Source organism: Orycteropus afer, unplaced genomic scaffold (genome assembly GCF_000298275.1).
Source record: "Orycteropus afer afer isolate SDZICR_OR568_19922 unplaced genomic scaffold, OryAfe1.0 scaffold00130, whole genome shotgun sequence".
Taxonomy (NCBI): domain Eukaryota; kingdom Metazoa; phylum Chordata; class Mammalia; order Tubulidentata; family Orycteropodidae; genus Orycteropus; species Orycteropus afer.
Genome location: NW_006921717.1, coordinates 7785565 through 7801831, shown reverse-complemented (window position 1 = coordinate 7801831; position 16267 = coordinate 7785565). Strand labels below are relative to the sequence as shown.

Sequence of the window (16267 nt, the reverse complement as noted above, 5' to 3'; positions counted from 1 at the left end):
GTCATTTGGGCATGGGAAGGGGGATACTTTCAGTGTCCATCTCATTCCCCCTCCACTCCAACATGCGTAAGAAACTGAGAAAGAGGCAGAGTTGGAGAAAAAAGAACAGAAGACCAATGAGTTGCATCCTGAACCCTAAAGAGCTGAGCAAAGCTCTAGCCCTCACGGTCATGCTGATTTCCTGGCCTTTCTCCTTTCTAAAACCTCCCTCCTGACCACCTACCTCTGTACAGAAGCAGCTTATTCCTTGCAGTAGGAAAAAGAAAATGAGATGGGCGGGGAGAAGGAAAGAGGAAGAAGGGGAAGAGAGCCAGGCACTCAGCCCAGGAAGTCTGGGCCTTGGCCTGCCTGTGCCCTCTGGACATCTCTCTGTCTGCTCCTCAGAAAGAAGTGGGAGCACCCACATCCCCTCAGGCCTCATGGGGTGGGGTGGGGGGGAAAGGATGGTGAAAGAGGAGGCCTCAGGGGAATTGTTTTGGAAAGTTACAAGTAGCTGAAAATAGGGGCTTAGCTCCAGTAAGTCTCCTCAACCTTGACTGTAGTAAAAACAACGTGTGAGTGAGCTAGGGAGAGCACCGGCAGGGGCCGCAGGGGCTGGCCGGATGCAGACAGTTTTGAATTCCGAGGAGATGCCAAGTGAGTAAACAGTGAATGAAGGATTATCTGGATGGGCCAGGAGCTGTTCCAGCAAGAAATTGGATGGGGACATGTCGGGATCCACAAGCACTGCGACTCATCAGGGAGCTGGGCTGGCGAGCTCTGAGGGCCTTGTCCGTGCTTCCGGACCTCGGGTTTCTCTTCCAGCAGAAAGCACAGCCTCGGTAATGACGGCTCACGTGAGCACAGGGCAGAACAGGTTACAAAGCGCTCCACAGCCGACGGAGGTTGTACATCCATTATCGCACGTAGTGGCGGTGATGGGCGCGTCCTCTGCCCAGCGATCCCCTCCCCTCCCCACCACAACCCTCACCTCTCGCCATTCCCAGCTGAGGAAGGCCTGACGTATCTGGCCTCAGTCTGCAGCCTCAGAAGGGAGGAGAAGGAGACAGGCCATGTGCAGACCCCAGAGAGCTGCTGAGTCTAGCAGTCATCGGGGTCAAAGCCACTCAAGATGGACAGGGCCAGGTGCTAGCTCTGAGCAGGGAGCCCAGGAGTATCCAGCCAGAAGTCAGCCCAGAACCTGCCAACCCCTCCCCACCCACTGTGATCCCAAAGCTGATAAGCTGCCTGGGCAGCGATAGAAAAGATCATGTCCATCAGAGCTGCAGGAGCCCAGGGAAGGAGAAGCTCAGATGGGGGGCCTCTGTCTCCACCAGGAGTGGGAGTGGGGGCAGGATCAGGGATGTGTGATGATTAAGTGCAGGCCTTGACCACTACTTACTCCCATGAATAATGCTTTGTTGGGCCTTGGCCTGAATCAGCATCTTACTGTTATCAATAATACACAGGCTATAAAGGAGCTGGGGTTGGAACAGGGCACTGTATTACGTTTGAGGATCTCACAGCACTTAAGAATTGCTCATGCTGATGACTCAACTCTAACTCCCCAAGTCACAGCCTTCTGTGCAGGCAAGGGCACCTGCCCTGTCCTGATACACTCCCACCTGAGGCTTGAAGCCATGAAGGCCAAGGGTCTAGGCATCTCCTACCTTGGCCTTCAGATCCTTGACCTGGACTTTTGGTGGGGGAAGGAGGTCTCAGGGATGCAACAGAAGGTGGAGCAGTGCCCAGAAATATTTGGAGAAGGAGATAACTAGTGGGAATGCAGGTGTAGGGGAGAGGGATGGAGAGCGTGCACTAGGCATCTGAATCTAGTTCTGCCACCCACAGGCCATGTGGCCTTCAACAACTTATTCAACTCTCTGGTCTTAAGCCTCTTAGTCACAATCTAGGGTGTCTGGCTAAGATGCCCTTTTGGAGGTGCTGTTCTACCATTCCCTGGGGTATCATTTGCACCACAGGTATTAGGACACAGCCACTGAGCACAATGCCCTGAGCTCTGTCTGAGGTGCTGAAACCAGGGCTAGTGGGGACAGCGCCTCTGTCCCTGGTGCTGAAGTAGAACTCATTCCCAGGGCTGAGCTGTCTTCCAAGCCACTCTTTGCATCGTCCCTGGCGAGCGGGATTCAAGCGACTGGAACCTCTCCAGACCTGCGGTATAGTGGTCTCACCTTTCTCTGCTAACTCCTTCCTGATCAGGCCCCAGCTAAAGCCGCAGCAATGATCAGCTTATCTCAAAACCCCCTTTCCTCAGGTCAGGTCCTCAGCTGCTGAGGACCCCAGTCAATAGCCTGACTTGATAAAATGAGCCTCCCTGCTAACATCAATGCCACACCCATTCCTGCAAGAGGAGCTCACTGCACTGCCTCCCGGGCAACACAGAAGATCCTCTATGTGGGTGCTGGGAGATGGTCCCCAATAGTGGCTCCAGGTGGGTGGGGAAGAAGCAGCAGCTGGTATGGCCCCATCATCCCCTCACACCGCCCCCAGGGCATTCTGGTGCTCTGAGCTTGCAGTGCTATGCAAAACTTGCATGCTCCAGGGTGGAGACCAGCCACTGAGTCCTGGCCTCCATGGGGTGCCATGCTGCATGGGTCACCACGTAGGCTCAACCAACTGGCTAGACCTGGGTCAGCTGAGACTTCCTGCTCCCTTCTTCAGGATGGGTGGGGTTGACATGTTTAAAAAACACCAGCATTGCCTCCTGCTGCAGGATCAATGCCATCAAGGTGAACACAGAGTCTGTAACCCTCTCCACCCAGTCAGACAAAAGTCTTGGCCACAACCCATACCCAGGCAAAAGAAGACGTGAGGGGAGAAGGCAATAGGTGCAATCTATCATCTAATAAGCAAGGTAAGCACAGACTTACTTGTGCTTACTTACCAGTCTGTAGTGAACAATTTCACATGGGCTTCACCATATCATGAATGCAGTGGAAAACATGTAAAACTGTTCACTACAGATAAGTAAGTGAAAGAAAGCTGATGCTTACCCTCCTTGCTGGGTACTCTGTCCCTATCAGGGATTGTAAATTTGAAAAGAGGCTTTGATTTCTATGGGAAGGTGCCGTGAAGTTGGGAGAGAGATAGATGCCACCCATACCTAGCAGCAGAATCTCTGATATGGTGGAGACAATGTGGGCTTATCGGGTAATTCGACGCTGCCCCTGCCCCACAGGTGGGGGCTTCTTGAGAAGCTGCTCTGTATGGTGTTTCTAGGGGCTGCTTGATATCAGACTCTCCGACCCAGCGTGTGGGTGAAGAAACTCCCTTCCTTCCAAAAGCAAGAAGCAGAGCAAATAAAACCACCTGAAGACAACACCCAAAATCACAGCCTCACTGAACAAGGCAAGGCGTAGGGAGAAGTGCCTTTATTACAGTAGATACAGCTACTATCGTTTACTGGGTACTTATAGTATGTCAAGAATGGTACAAAGAGCTCTGCAAACATTGTCTCATTTACCCTTATAACCTATCACCCCCAGAATCATGTCCAGTGTCCCACAGATGAGGAAAAGTGGGGTTCCGAGAGGTGAGGTGAGCACTCGGTGCTGAGACGGCATGAGACACCACCTCCGTGCTCTCTTCATCTTACTTCCCAGCTGGATTCACCTCCCAGTCCTTCCGTTCTGGACGCATCACCGCCCTGAGACATCTCCAAGACCACTCGAGCCCTTCCATCCTCCTTGTACAGTTGACAGCTGCATGGATTGAGACAGTAAGCCTCCCACAGCACCTTGCAGCCTGGCCAGTATCTTCACAGCCACTGTCCAGATCAACCCTCAAGATCCTGAGGGGAGAGGCAGGCTGGGATGGCCCTCTCCTGATTTTACAGAACAGAATACAAAGGCTGAAGGGACTAAGCGGCTTGGCCCAAGTCGCACGGTGAGCAGTGGAGCCAGGATTCAGATGGAGATGGTGGGACTTCCGGCCCAGTGCCCTCTCTCCCTACCTTGACAAAACTGGAGTCTTGGGGGTGAGCTAGGCAAGGAGTCTGAGGGGGTGTCATCTTCTGAGGGCCCTCCTGGGGCCCTGACCTGGACTGCTCTCCCCTCCTGCTTCCCAGGGGCCATCAGCTGGCTCCGCTCTAACTCAGAGGCTCATTCTAAATGAAATTTTTTTTCCAGGCAATTACCTCCTGGTAATTAGGAAACAAGACTGCCAGTCCCTGGGCCCTGGGCTGACCCTCTTTCTCAACTCACAGGGGTAGGGGGTTGTTGAGGTCCTTGGTAGCAGCACCAACCACAGACACTGTCTGGATCAGGGTTCTGTCATCTGAAGGAGGCTAAGCAACTCCTGAGGGCAAGTGGGCTAGGGGAGAGCGAGAAAGTCCAAGGAACTGGAAGAAGGGAGACAGGGGTGCTGAGGAGGGAGAGACTGTGAAGTGGGAGAGGCCCAGGGGACAAAAAGCTGGAAGGAGTCTAGACATGTTCACACGGAGTAAAAGAGAGACCTAGACTCTGGAGCAGCAGAGCGAGAAAGATTCAGAGAAATGGGGACACGTCAAGGAAAGAAGAGAGAAGGGGGCAATGTCAGGGGCCAGGAGACAGAGGAGAGAGGAGAGACCTCCCCACCGCAGAGGGTGAGGAAGGGAGAAGGCATGTCTCAGAAAATGGTCAAGACAGAGAAGTGGAAGAGGCAGAGAGAGGGAGGTGCTGGGAGGTCCCAGGAAGGAGAGAGGAAGGGCAGGCAGCAAGGAGGAACTGCTGGAGGAGGAGCGCAGGGGAGGACGGCTGGAGTGGCAGCTCCCAGGGCCCGAGAAGGGCTCTCTCTACATCATTGTCCTTGAGTCTCCCCCAATGTCAGTGGCCAGGCGTCCGGGCCTGCCCGTCCTCTTACGCAGCCACAGGTGCAGGCGGGCATGATGGGAGGCCACCGGCCGGCTCAGGCCCCAGATGCCCAACGCATCTGGGGCAGCCAGCTGACCTCCCTCCCTGTCAGTCTGCCCCCCCCCTCCAGTGGGCTGAGCCAAGGACCCTCCTGAGTCCCAGAGCAACATGACCAGCAAGCTCTGGGACTGTGTGGGGCAGCCTCTCCACTTTACAGAGGGAAAAATCAAGGCCCAGAGAGGGAACAGTGCTTGTCCAAGGTCACACAGCGAGTGGGTGATGAGGCCAGATGCAGAGGGCTGAGGGGCTAAGTCCCATTGGAGGACCCTGTCCCCTCCTGAGCAAAGGGTCAGTCTGAGCCACGTGGGGCTGCGGTGGCAGGTGGAAGGGAGCCAGCACAGCCAGAGGCTAGAAGAAACCAAAGAAGCATTTCTGGAGCACGAGGTGGAAGGGTTCGGCCTGGGTAATAACTGCTGCTAGCATTATTGAACATTCACTTGGTACTGTGTACCAGGCCACTGCAGACTTATTATGTAGGATCTCATTTAATCCCCAAGATAAACCTACAAAGCATATATTACTGTTATCCCATTACTGGGAAAACTGAGACTCAGGAGGCTTGAGTGAGTGGGCCAAGTCCACAGAGCTGGCTAGTGGCATGGTTCCGACTCAAGCAACTGGCTACTTGAAGGCCACTACCCTGAGGACCCCTCTACTCTGGCCATTTTCTAGGCATGCTCAAGTCCCTAGACTCTCAGAATCCCAACCCAACCCTGGGAGAATCTAGGCCTCAGATGCCATGAGGTTGCAGCCCTGTGTTGTGGGGGCTTCTTGCTGCCCAAAGGAGGACAGTATCACAAAGTTCTAGATTTGGAACTAGCTACAACTCGAGGCCCTGGAGTCTCAGTTCTAATCCTGACTCTGTCACTTTGTCCCTGTATGACTGTCTTCCCTAGGCCTTGGGGCTTTCCACCTGTACTATCAGAGGGCGGACAGAGAACAAGAGCTAATGTGTGCATAGTGCCAGCTCCACGCCAGGCACTCTTAGGCAGTTTCCATATTGTTGTTTTGTTATGTGCTGTCAAGTCGGCCCCGACTCATAGCGACCCCTCCTTGGGTTTCTGAGGCAGTATCATTATGGAAGTAGATTGTCCAACCTCCCTTCTGAGGAGTGGCTGGTGGGTTTGAACCACCAGCCTTCTGGTTAGCAGTCAAGTGCCTTAGGCACTATGTTACCAAAGCCCCCAATTTCCATATATTAACTCTAAATCCTCCCCACAACCATTTTACACATAAGGCACCGAAAGGTTAAGCAAGCTGCTCGAGGTCACAAAACTAATCGATGCATGGCAGCTCTAGGATTCTGAGCCCCACTACCTCTGGTCCTTGAAGGCCTGGGTGCTTCAGTGGTAGAATTCTGGCCTTCCTTGAGGGGGCCCAGGTTCCATTCTTGGCCGATGCACCTTGTGCTCAGCTATCCCCCTTCTCTCAGTTCAGGCTTGCATGTTGCTATGACACTGAACAGGTTTCGGTGGCGCTTCCAGACTAAGACGGACCAGGAAGAAAGGACCAGCAATCTGCTTCCAAAAATCGGCCAGTGAGAGCCTACAGATCATGAGTGTGATCTGCAGTTGACCAAGGGGTGGCCCAGGACGGCAGTGTTTTGTTGCCTTGCGCATGGCCTGCTGCGAGCTGGGGGTGAACTTGACTGTAGCTACAAGAACAACTTTAGGTCCTGAACCTGTGCTCTCAGCAGCCACACTGCAGTGTTCCTCTAAGAATCCCCTCAGGCCCTGCTTGGTGCCCAGTCACATGTGCCATCATGCTTCCATGTGGGAAGCACACACACAGCCATGTGTCTGCATGAAAAGACATGTGCTCGCTCACGCTTCCACACCCGCTCCTGTGTTCTCACCTGGAACAGCCACACTCAGCCGCACATTTCCACAGCATTCTGGCACCCAGGACAGGTCCCCTGCGGGAGGATCGTGCACACTCAAACACGTGGCCCCACCCCACCCCCGGCACCGGTTGACTTGTAGGTTCCACGTGCCATGCTGTAGCGCACAGGCGGGCAGCAGTGACGTAGGCTACCACACCCCTTTTCCTCTACCCACCCCTCAAGTGTTTGGGTGGCTCGCACGTCACATCGCGCACCCGCCGGCACCCCCATCCACGCTGCCTTCCTCACACCTCTCTCTTCTCAGAGTGGGCACCTCCCTTCTCCAGGAAGGATGCGGGCACAGGCCCAGCCCGGCGCCCACAGCCCCAAGATGCCAGCCAGCTCGGGGGCAGGGAGGGGAGAGAAGCATTGGCCTGAGGCTCCGGGGGCCTGGGATCCACAGGTTCCATCTGAGAATGAGCCTGCCCTTCCATCTGAGTGCTCGAGCTGAGCTCTCAAGACCCCAGAGACCCCGGCTCCCCTTTGCCACTGCCAGACGTGAGGCCTGGGAACCTGGCTCCATCCATCCATGGCCAGCAGGCCTGTGGTGCCTCTGGGGCCCCTCCGGTTGAGTTACCACTCCACTCCCCACTCCCACCCCCCATCCCTGGGCCCTGCTCTCTCCTCCCCCTGCCCAAGCATCTCGGAGTTCTGGGTATTTTTAGGCCTCAGCTGACAGGCTGTGAAATCGTTCCCTTCGCACCTCCCCAACCAGGCGGGGGCCGAGAGGGAGGAAAGGGGTTGGGGGGGTACACACAGCCAATTCATCAGGCTTTTCCAGTGCCGGCAGGTGCCGAGCAGGGAGCAAGGGTTCTGCCCCTGCTCCTGGACCCCACCCCCTCGAATGAGAGCATCCCTCTGCTTTGCCTGCAGAGGGGAGCCAGGGGCGGAGGTGCTACTCTGGGGACCTGAGAACAAGCCTGGAGGGGACACCTGGAGACGTAGGCACGAAGGACACCATTTGAGTCCAGCTCAGCAGCCAATACCCACTCCCCACCCTCCCATCTGAGTTGCAGGCTGACAGGCAGGGGGCTTGGGTCTTCCCAGGATTAGAGAGGCATCGGGCAGTACTGCCCAGTGGTTAAGGCCTAGACTCTGGAGTCAGGCTGACTTGAAATCTCATCCCGGGCAAGACACTCACCTCTCTGAGCCTTGGTCTCCTGACCTGTACAGCAGGGATAACAACACCTCCCTGGCAGGGTTGCTGGGACCATTAGCTGAGACGATGCAGTAAAAGAACAAGGCAAACCCCACAGCCACCAGGCACTGCTGGCAGAAGACTCTCCCTTGCTCTTGCCCTGACCTGTGGTTCTTCCTCTGTACCCTTGTCTGGATGGGCTTCTGACCATGAGGCCAAGGCAGGGGCCTGCACTTCCTCTTGGCATTAGGTTCTTTGGTGCCCACTGTCCAGGGGGATAAATTCCCAGCCTCTCTAGGTTAAGGTGGGTGGGTGATGTAAGCCTCCCCACTTCCTGCTGCAGGGCACACATTTGCACACATATGTGTGCACACAGACCACATGCCAACATGCATGTGCGCTGCTGACGTGTTGGTGTGAGGGTGTCTGCCCTGGGACGACCCTCATGAGAAGTGGGAAGATGTACCCAGGCCCTGCTGTGAATGGGCCCCTGTGCCAGGGGCCGTGGGCTCGGAGAGGGGGGTGGCCCGCCTAGTTGCCGTGGAGACAGGTTGGCTCTGGTGGGGCTCTGGAGCTCAGGCCTGGCAGCTGGAGCGTGAGCCGTGTGGCTCCCCCAGGGCTCAGCCCTGATGCCCACGGTGGGGGGTGGTGGTGGTGGATTTGCACAGCCAAGCCCTGAGAAGCATTTTAGCTATGTCCCCTGGGCTCTGGACCTGCTCCACTCTGTACTGGGCACCCCGGCTCTACATTCCTTTCTGGGAGCCTCCTCTGGTATTGCAACCCCCTAAATAAGGCCCCTCAGGGGGCTTCCCCAAGCCCATCTACATCAGATTGCACCCTTGGCTGCCCATTCCATACCACAAGCTCTCGAAAGGCAGGGCCCAGTCCAGCTGGACTGCAAACCTCCTGGCGTGAGTACCTTGGACACAGCCCTGTGCAGGTGAGAGACTGAGAAGGGGCTGGGCAGAGGTAGGGACAGGTATGTTAATGGTTGGAGCTCTAACTCTGGATACCTGCCTGCCTCCAGGCTTCTCACCCTCCATACTGCCACAAAGATGAAGTTCTTTCTAGAGAGCTGCCTGAAAGCCATCCGGATTTCTGTTGTCTTAATTTAAAAACAAATAAGCAAACAAAAAACCTCCCCAAACCCACAAAATCCAGTTTTTCTATCTCAGTGCCAGGCCCTTCACAAACTGGCCCAGGCTCCCTTCCCCAGCTCCAGCCCCTGCTGGTGTTGTTAGGTGCTGTTGCGTTGGTTTCAACTGGCAGCCACCCCTTGTGACACAGTAGAACTGCCTTATAGGATTGGCTGTGACCTTGATAGGAGCAGAGCATCAGGTCTTTCTTCAGTGGGTTCAAATCGCCAACCTGTGGGCTAAGCAGCCAAGCACCTAACTGTCTACTCCATGGGGGTCCCCTGCTACCTCTGCCTGAAAGCACTCACCACTGCCCCAACTGGCCAAGACCCGCCAAACCCCTAGACCTTCACATGGAGTGTCCCTCCACATCGGATGCCTCAGCCCTGCTTGTTCACATGGCAGGTTCTTAGTCGTCTTCAAGACTTCCGGAGCTAAGGCTCGTGTCTGGCGGTGTGGCTAGATTCCAGACTAACTTCTAACCCACTTCTCAGGTGAGTCTGAGGATGGATGAACTAACTCACCCGACCTGCCTAGGACAGTACCTGGCACACGGTGAGCAATGACACGCGGTTGACATTCGGATGGTAACTAACCACCACTGCCTTGACGAAGCCCTCTCTGACTCCTCCCCCACCCAGGCATGTCCTCTCGGCTTCCGGAACCCTCATTGCACACATCAATCATTCTGTGCGAGAGAGTGTTGATTAACAGCTGTCGCTGGCTGAGTGTTTACTATGTGTTAGACTCACTGCTTAGCACTTTTCCCGTGCTATCTCACCTCACCCTCCCAATCACCCTGAGAGGTAAGAACCACCACCATCCCCATTTAACAGAACAGGAAACTGAGGCCACAGCAGAGGCGTCACTCCTCCAGGCATGCAGCAGCCAAAGTCTCTGCCAGGATTGAAACAGACAGTGATTTGTCACCAGAGTTCTGGCTTAAACCAGCCGTTTCCTGCTGCACATATGCAACGAACTTAGCATATACTGAGCGCTCCACAAAGGAGAGCTTGTGATTAATACTGTTACTGCTGTTATCAGGGGAAGTGTCTAGTAACATCAACAATTTGTGCCTGACTGCTGACCTAAAAGTTGGTGGTTTAAACCCACTCAGTGGTAGCATGGAAGAAAGGTCTGGTGACCTGCTTCCATAAAGAACAGAGCTGAGCAAAACCCTCGGAGCAGGTGTACTCTGTGACACACGGGGTTGCCATGAGTCAGAATCGACTCCAGGTTTGGTTCGAATGATCAGGGGAGCTAGGTGATGTGAGAGGGGATTCCTTAGGCTGGACCCCCTACAAGCACCGAGAAAGAAAGTGAGGGCTCAGGGGGGTCCTTGGGCTGCCAGGGACCGGGGCTCAAGGATGGCAAGGAGGTGTGCAAGGAGTCCCAATATCTGGGCCCAGAGGATCAGGAAACCTGAGGGGTTAGGGAGGACTGGGCCCTGGCTGGGCAGAGAGGCCAGGGCCCGCCGTGTGTTGGTCATCACTCTCCAGCCCCACTGACACCCCCGTGGTAATGAGACGGATCCAATTTGTACCCAGGGCCCCGCTGGGAGCAGCTGCCTCGGCAGGGTTTGAAGTAATTTAATTGGACACATTAGCCACACAGCTCTCTCCTCGGTTCCCCTCATGCGGGGCCTCACGCAGGCACCCCCTTGGCCTCCCACACCTCACACTGCACTAGCCTGGCTGGGAGTAGGATGCCTGCTCCACCACCAGCACTGCCCAGCCCCCACCCACTAGGACTGACCCCTCAGCACCTCCCTCCCCTGCCAGAGGCTCTTGAGGGCTCCAGAACCAGAGGGCTAAGGGCTCACTTAGTGCACCCACTGGGGCCGGGGCTCAGCCCTCTCCCTTCCATCCTCCCTGGTGGGCAGAACAAGGTCACCCCTTTTCTCCTGAGCCAGCTCCTGTAGTTCCCCGGCCCCTGCAACCCAGAGAAGGGCACTGAAGAAGGAGGCCAGCCTCACGCACCAATTCTGCCAGCATCCTCCCGTTCTATCACCGTCAGGGTCACTCCCACGGCAGGGGGCGGGGGGCATACACACAAACTGGAACCAGACACAGCTACATACAGACGAGCCCAGGCAGACACCCAGGCACACGAACCGGCACACACCATCACGGAAATACCCAGATCAGCGTCCTCGGCCACCACCACCTGCTGAGCCTGGGCTCCCAGCAGGAGGCTTCAGAGGCAGCAGGTGGGAAGGCGGGGCCGGGGGCAGGCAGGGTCCCTGGAGGGCACAAGCCCTGCCCAGCTGGGCACACAGGCCCAGGGGAGGCACCCTCCCTCGGCGCTTGCCGTCACAGCTCCCCACACACCTCGACGCACCTCGCTACAAATATACTCATTAACTGCTGTTTACAGCGTCCGGCACTCGGATGAACGCAGCAGTTGCAGCTGTCCAGCTGCCGCCCATGCCACGCCCCTCACCGTCCCTGCCCCACACGGACACGAAGGTACACACACATCCACACCGAAGCACAGTGCTGCTCCCCGCGGCCCCACCTTCCCAGGCACCGTGCTGCAGCCCCGCACATTCAATCATATGAACGCAAACATCCCCAAGTATCCCATCCACCATGTAAGTCAGCTCCCAGCCCAGTCCCATGGGCAACACACCTCTCCCCAGGGGCCCTTCCTGGTGGGAGCTGAGCGCCCTCCAGAGCAGGCCCAAGGCGCCAGCCTGCCTCCCCACCAAGTGGGCTCAGGATTCCAGGCACAGGCTCTGGGTGCCGTCCAGCCCCTTCCACAGGTCCCATGCTGTCTGCCAACTTGGTTCCAGCTCCTAGGGAATTTGCTGGGTGAGACCAGAGCCCTGCCCTTCAGAAAGAAGTTGGACGGGGCCCAGCGGGGCTGCCCCTATTGCTGGAAGGTCAGGGACCTCATGTCCATGAAACTGGCACAATTCACCTGGCACCACCAGCTGGGGTTCCCTGGCAAGGCAGGCAGGCACCCAGGCTGGCCCTGGCACAGGCTGGCTCCGGCACCTGGCCAGGCCAGTGACCGCCCTGACCGAAGGGCTGACCTCACCAGCTGAATGAATGTGCCACCTGCCAGGCACTGCCCAGCAAGCAGGGGAGCGGCGCCACTTGGGCGGCCATGCCCACCTGGGATGCCTCGGTGCCTCTGAGGGGCAGCCTCTGCGGCCAGCCAGGCCTGGGCCTCCAACCCCTCCCTTAAACGCCCCCCCCCATACACACCAGCTCTTCTCCCCGCTATTCCCAGCCTCACTCCCCTGGGAGAAGCAGTTCTTGAGAATGGTCCGTAAGATTCAATAAGGATTCAAAGTCCCTGAGAGAATAAGGGGTGGGTGGAAGTGTATGGGGGGAACCATCTATCCCTCCTCTGCCTCATTCCTCACCTTCACCACATCCTGCATCCCCCAGCCACACTCTTTCTTGACCTCAATGCCCCTAACGGTCAGCCAGGGCAGGGCCTAGTAGTCTAGGGCCTGTCTTTGCTCATGTGACACCCATCTGCTCCCCTGCTGGCCAGCTATCTCCTCACCGACCTTCACCTGGCTTGTAGACTCCGCCCCATCCTAGCCTGCTCTGGGCCCTTTCCCCCAGGAAGGAGGGCTTTGGGGCCATCTCCTTCTCCATCACTCCCTAGTCCCTGAGCATCCAGCCCACTGGTTTCCACAAGGTCACTGAACAGCACAAACTAGGGCCAATGGGGGTCTGCCTCCAGGGTAACACTACAGCTCGGGGGCGCTGGTGACCAGGGCCCTGGCTTCCCAGAACACCCTCACCACGGGCCTGCATCTCAGACCCATCCAGCCCCAGGTGCTCTTGCCTGCCACGGCCTGCTGGCAGAGCATTGGCTCTGTGGTCTCAGACTCTGACCCAAGCCCTGGATTCAGGTGAGGGGGGCCTGGGCTTCTGCAGACCAGGTTGGGGGAGAGGAGTATCAGTGAACTGAAATGGTCAAGAGTCAGTGCCCTGGTCCCTAAGCCTGGTGGCCCTCACGGCACACCTCTGCTCTGCCCATTCAGCCATAGCCCTAACTCCTGCCCCACACACTAGCTGCTAGCTCTGTCCCTAACTTGTGACCAGTAGGAGAGGTCTGGCCCGGACAATCTCGTGGACCGTTCTGCCTTGAGAATGGAAACCCTTACACCCATTCCTGACTTGTGAGCCAAGTCTTTCTGCCCCCCACACACTCTGGGAACCAACTGCCTGGCTAAGCTGCTGTAAGGGGCAGAGCCCACTAACAGGTGGGACAGAGGGAGGCTTCAAGCCTTCTGACCTCAGGGAGTAGGCTCCCAGGGCAGGGAGGCCACCACTAGGACCTTACCTCCCCCTGCGATGCTGCACCGGCCCAGCCTGTCCCTTGCTGGCCTTCTTACCAGCTCATCACAAGGTCACCTCTCCCTCTGCCGTCCTGCCTGCCCACTGCAACGCTGACCCCTGCAGGCCTGCTGAGGCCCTGCCTGGCCCCGGACAGGCTGGCAGAGGGACACTGGAGGCCTGACCAGGCCAGCCAAGGGATGACCAGAGGAGGGCTGAGGGCAGGGACAGGGCAGTGTGTCTAAGGGAGGGGGCACAAGGGAGGCTGCAGGCATGGCTGGGGGAGGCTAGCAGAGTTTAGAGTAGAAGCCATTGGTGTGTGTGGGAGGGGGACTGGTTTGCGTTCTTCATTGGGCTTTGAGTTTTTCCCATAGTCCCTTGCTTCATCCATAATAAATAAGGGAGCAAAGCGCCAGGGGCCAGGGGCCGGTAGGGGAAAGAGCCGGCATTCACCACCTATCTGGTAGGTCTCAGCAACGGACTGTGCCCTGCCGGGATCTGCAGAGCGGGTGGGATGAGGCAGGAGTCACTTGGAGACTCCTTGGAGCAGCCTGGGGTATGAGGGAGAGCAGAGGGCAAAACGTAAAGAAGAAGGGGTTGGGCCACAGGTGTTTCTGGGAGTGGGGAGAGGGGGTCAGAAAGTCAGAGGTACTGGCCCCTGGGGGACAAGAGGAGAGAGGAGGGACTGACCTGAGTCAACAGGAACTGGATGGCCTATCTCACTTCCATCTAGTGCCAGTGAGTGGGGGCGGAAATGGGGGACATAGAGCTATGGCAGGGGGAGGGGAGGGGTCTTGAGGGGCCTGGAGTGAGCGGAAAGGAAGGGAGGTCTGGCTTGAGCTGGAGGGATCATAGGAGATGGGCAGAGACCAAAGGGAAGTCTCTGACCCAAGGTCCCCAGGGGCGTAAGATCAAATGCAGACTCCTCTCTCCAACCAATTTCTATCTCCAGTCGGTTAAGCACCCACACCAGAGAGAAGCAAACCTCAAGCCTGCAGCCTCCCCAGCTGAACTGCCCCTGCCCTTGACGTCGGTGGACCCCTAATTTGCAGGTGGAATGGGCAGGACAATTCCTCATCCCAGACAGACAGGGAGACCAATGTGAGAAGAGCAAGAAGGAAAGGTTTCCACCGAGGCAACATTGAGTCCCCGGGCCTTTGCCTAGAAGATGCCAAACATATCAAGCTGACCTCCGTGAAGAGGGCAGAGTGCTTGGAGGGCTGGTGATGTCATGTTCCCAGGCGTGGGAGGGAAGAGGAAGGAAGGAGAGGGGTCAAGGGCAGAGCCCCGGCCCACTGGCCTAATAGGAAGGGGGAGGCTTCCAGCCTGGAAGGGCAGTAGGAGGAGAGTGCCCTCACAGCATCCCCCACTTCTCTGCTGACACCCCAGATCTGGTCTCTGAACTGTTACTGGTTTCTGAGAGTGGTCCAAGTGCTAGAAGATGCCAGGGTAGATAACCAGGGTCCAGACAGATGAGGGGATGGCTCTCCAAAGGCAATGTTCCTTCAGTGTGTTCAGGAGGTTGGTTCCAGGGAGGGGCCTGAGTCTTCCACCCTTCCACTCAAGTGGGGAGTGAGTGCAACTCCTGGGACCAAGTCTGTCCTCAACCAACTCTGGCTGAAAGGAACCACAGGGTGTGGGAGCAGGCTCTGAAGGAGGCAGGGACAGGTGGAGGCTGGGTGCCCCTAGAGGGGAGAGACCAGTATGGGGCTGGGGCAAGACCAGGCAAAGCCAGCGCCCCATGGACTGCCCTCAAGAGTTTGAGGGGCTCCAGGTCCTTCCCGTCTCCCCAGCACCCCACCCTCAGGAGGTCCACAGCACTAGGCTCACGTGGGAGCAAATTCCTCAGGCTGGGGTGTCTTGTGTCTGTGTCCATAAGAAGACCTGAGACAGAGACCCTGATGCCAGAGCTGGCCACCTGAGGGTTCTGGGCCTGGGGTGGGGCACCCCACGTGGGAGCTGGGACTTAGCCAGCGCAGGAGCTGTGGGGACCTGCCTACAGGTGGGCACAGGGTGAGGAGGCGTTGAGAGCCGAGGAGGAAATGGCAACACGATTTCCCCTGAGAAGGAGGAAAGATTCCTGGGCTGCAAGGATGCCAGGCAGACGTGGGCTCACAGGCCACTCCCCCGGCGGGGAGAAACGCCAGGGGGGGAGAAACGCGGGGGAACGTGGCCCCTCCCCCCTCTCCCCACAAGACTGGAGTGAGTTTGGGGTTCTTTGCTTCCCCCCCTCCCCAAGCCTAGATATCTGTCCCCTGCAGCCCTGATTCTCACCACCCTGTGCACTGCCTCCCTCTGGTCCGCCTGCGCCCCCTTCAGCGCTACTGCAGACCCCTCCCCCCAGAGACCTCCTTGCTGGCTGCTGCACCAGATCTCCACTTGCCCCCTGGCATCCTCTCAAGTCACACTTGGTACCGCCGATGCCACTCCGCTCGCCTATGCCCACATCCCTGGCCCCAAGCTGCCCGAGGTTCTCGCCCTGGGGTCCCTTCCTCGCCGGCGCCCCCAGGGCACCGATGCTAAGGAGCCCGGGGCGCCTCCGAAGGCGCTGCCCTGCTCCCGCGGGGGCAGCGGCTCCTGGCTCCGCCACGCACGTTGTCCTTGGGCTGCTGGGGGTGGGGGGGAGGTCCTTGCGGGGACACTGCGAAGCCGGCGCCGGGCATTCAGTCTGGCAGTGCCCGGACTGCGGGGCTCCGGGGTCCAAGCTGCTGCCGCTCCAGCTCGCGCCCCCCCGGGGCTGGAAGGACCCTAAGGGGAGTCGGTGCAGCTCCGCGGGGCAGCAGTCCGGGGCAAGGGCTCGGAGCCGGCGCCCGGAGCTGCCGCCGTCCTGCCCGCCGGTGCGGGGCGCCCCAGCCGCGCGGGGCCGCGCTTACCTGGGCTGGCCGCCTCCGGGTCCCGGTACATGGTCCCCTCGTCGCCGG

The 16267-nt window shown here is 57.8% G+C and overlaps 1 protein-coding gene across 1 annotated transcript in view; it reads right to left on the bottom strand.

Moving 5' to 3' along the window:
• Window positions 1-16250, bottom strand: part of SYT7 (synaptotagmin 7) — a 67831-nt gene extending 51581 nt beyond the window's left edge. The window contains exons 1-2 of the mRNA XM_042781524.1: window positions 16220-16250; window positions 15762-16094 (exon numbers count right to left, since the gene is read on the bottom strand). Of these exons, the coding sequence (XP_042637458.1) occupies window positions 15762-16094; window positions 16220-16250 (364 nt within the window). The remainder of the gene's footprint in view (window positions 1-15761; window positions 16095-16219) is intronic.
• Window positions 16251-16267: the final 17 nt, after the last annotated feature.